Raw genomic sequence first — 3,217 nt, 5'->3', positions numbered from 1 at the left:
GGTTCTCTGCCTGGCATACCTGGCGCCCAGCACCCCGTCCAGCATGTTTCCCAGCAGCAACACCACCACAACCACAGAAGCGAGCGTGAACCGCGCGCTCAGCAGGGTGGAAGGCATCGTGGGCGCCCCGCACGGCAACAACAGAACTACCGCACGGTGATGAAACGTCGAGCCGACAAACTTTCTCATGCAACTCCCTATGCTCGGCTTTGAAAGAGAAGCGCAGACACATGACAAGATTTTGCGGCGACTAGAGGTCCACGAGTTGCTTGACTTATGGAACTGCGAACCTGCACGCTCCTCTCAAGTTTCCAGGTGCGCTACCCACAAAACGAATAAGTTGACTAGGTTCGTGCAGGGCCTGCGTATGGGCAAAACGGCTTTGATGTGAAAAATGCACCCATCTTGACGGACCGTGGCCTGGCAGGCCACTTGTGTTGACATCATGTCATCAAGCATGGCGCTGCAATTCCATCCAGGAGGCTGTTCAAAGCTGAATATCTGTCCTTGAGAGTGAGCACCTCAAACCTCCGCCTGCGGGTGTCAGCACCAAAGATTCACGGTCCGTGACTCCCCCATTAGTACACACCAGAAGCGCAGGATGACACTGCGACTACTGATAGGGGCAGGATGACATCCCAAATACTGATAGGGGCAGAGGTCATTTCTTAAGTCTGTTCGGAAAGGGAAACAACCATACTAGATGAAAGACAAGCCCAGTCACCCAGGGGCGCCTACCGGGGCAGCAAGAAGCACCGCGGCTCTTGGCGCCGTGCACCCGGTAAGACGCTGCTGCTGAGGAAGAAGCCAGGGGCCCAGGGCGGCGGGCCTAGGGGACCCGTGACCAGCAGCAGCCACTTCAAGGGACAGCTTGCCCCAAAGCGGCTACGCCGCCCGCCCTCCCAGCACCACGACCACCAGCCCTCCTGGCGCCCTTATGCTCATGGCTGGAAGCTGGAGTTGCGTGCATCCGTGCATGCATACGGCAACATACAATCTTCACCGGCTCAGTCTTCTTCAACGACAGGCCACAGCATCAGGCAGCCCTGGGCAACATTGCCCTAATCTATAGCATATAGACTTCCTAGCTGACCGCAGAGCCCTGGGCACATGCGATGGTATTGTTGGTGGTGGCCACCGCCGCACCATGGTGCTGCTTATGTCAAGTCGCGCGTGCTGATGTTAACAACAGGGCCTGGGTTCTGGTGACTGTTGACAGTAGTGAATCTGTAAACATTGGTGTTCTGAGTAATGAGCTCATGTAGAAGGCCTACAATGATGTTTTTCCGCTGCCGTGTGACGATTGCATCATCGGTCGTCTGCAGTGTGAAAATGTGGGGACGAAAGGGAGGAGCCGGGCTGAGTCGATGCCACCAATGGTGGCGCCTTGCGTGGCACGCACTGTTGGGATGGCAGCGTTGCCGCCGCGGTCGCGGCGACTTCTGTTCTGGCATACTTGTTTCCCTGGAGGCCCGCGTAATCAGTTGGGGTTCACGACTCGCAAGAATTCAGTCACGTGCGTTGCAAGGTTACACCTGTGGGAGCGTGGTTCAATCAAGCTCACACGGGGGGCGCCCTGCTGGCCGCCGGGCACGGCCGCCCCGTCCCGACTGCCGCAGCAAACACCGGGGTTCATGGGAAAAGGGGGGCCTCATCTTTCTGGGGCCACGATCTGTGCCGGCACGCGGCTTGGTGCTGGGGCTGATTGCGTTTCCTTTGCACTCCTCATCTGTGATGCACGCCCAGACTTGACACGCAGAGACTTGTCTTCAGCACTGGAGTCGATATGAACCCCAAGAAAATCTCGGTGAGTGGTGGGAGCGGGGCTTCAACGCGCCCGATTTAATCTTCTTCTTTAAATGTGGGTGGCTGGGTGTACGGGTACAGGGGTACAGCAGGGCCGGGAGGCCCAAGTCGCGCATACGCGCCTATGGCAGGACCAGGCCGCCGCCTGCGGTCGCGGAAGGCGCCGCCGCCGCGGCCTCCACGCTCTCCCCCGCTGTCGCGGCCGCGCCCCTCCTCGCCGCCGCGAGCGCGCCGACGCCCGTCGCTTCCACCCACGCGCGCGCGTCGGCGCGGCCGCGCGCCACCAGTCCTTCCAGCATACCCTGGTCCGCCGGCTCGAACGCCCATGACAGCATCTGACGCATGTCTGTCGTAGGGCCAGCCGCCAGGGCCGAGGTCAGGCGCTATGTGGATGCGGCCAAGGGAGGCGAGCTGCTCGGCTGGCAGGCAGCAGACGCAGAGTGTGTGGGTGACGCCCATGGGTGACGGCAGGAAGTTGGTGATGCCTGGGGGGAGGGGGGTGGGTTGAGGGGGAAATCAGCAGGAAGGGGGGGCGCCGCGGTGTCAAGAGGGTGTGGAATATACGTAGGGAGTTGATCTGATCACCGACACCTGGATTTTAGACACCAAAACCCTTTGGAGGGCAAGCCGAAATCAAGAAGAGGGGCAGGTTGGCCATGTGCGGGTCCAAGGAGCAAAACGAGCCCTCAACAGCCGGCCGTGCCACCACGCCCCGCGGCCTGCTTGCTCGCGTAAGTTTGTAAGTGCAGCAGCGGGGGGGGGGGAAGGGGGGCGCACGTTGCAATGCATCGCACCAATTCATCACACTCACATCACCCCCCCCCCTGCGCCCCCACCTACATCAAAGTGTGTTGCGGCGCGGAACTGGTTGGTCAGCCTGCCGTTCATGTAGACGGGAATCTGGAGGGAAATGCGGGGAGTCCGAGCGCAAATGGCACTTCAATTGCAGGCACAACACACTGGCCTCTAGACTTGGTGTGAGGCCGGCACCCTAGCCGCAAGATGCTGTGGGGTCCGCGATCACCCCTGCTGTGGGCCGCGGTGGCAGGCGCCCCGGCCAGCGCTAGCGTGGTGAGTCCAGGGGGCACAGCATGAGCCCCCACCGCCCTGCGCCCGCGCGGCGTGGCATGGCGTTGCCTCGCAACCACGTGGCATGACGTCATCAGCGCGGTTATGAGGTCCTCCTTGTCGCGGAACTGGCTGACCAGCTGCGGCTGCAGCATGGGGCTGCCGCGCGGCAGCACGCGCGTGACCGCAACGTAGGTGCGGCCGCTGACGCTGGCGGCCACGTCGGGCGGCAGCAGGGCATGCAAGACCTGGGTTTGGTGGGGGGGCAGGGCGTGGGGTTGTGAGTGGTTGAAGAGAAAGAGAAAAAATGGGGTTGTGTCGGCGAGGGCGCGGAGGATGGGAA

General features: G+C 61.5%; 1 protein-coding gene across 1 annotated transcript; it reads right to left on the bottom strand.

The window, feature by feature from the left end:
• Positions 1 to 1,928: 1,928 nt before the first annotated feature.
• On the bottom strand, positions 1,929 to 2,189 carry MNEG_8942 (hypothetical protein; the record flags this gene model as incomplete). Its single annotated transcript, XM_014042584.1, has 1 exon — positions 1,929 to 2,189. A coding segment is annotated over one exon (261 nt), but the record flags the coding sequence as incomplete, so codon positions are not given.
• Positions 2,190 to 3,217: the final 1,028 nt, after the last annotated feature.

This window comes from Monoraphidium neglectum (genome assembly GCF_000611645.1).
Source record: "Monoraphidium neglectum strain SAG 48.87 unplaced genomic scaffold scaffold01764, whole genome shotgun sequence".
Taxonomy (NCBI): Eukaryota; Viridiplantae; Chlorophyta; class Chlorophyceae; order Sphaeropleales; family Selenastraceae; genus Monoraphidium; species Monoraphidium neglectum.
This window is presented reverse-complemented; position numbering and strand designations above follow the sequence as displayed.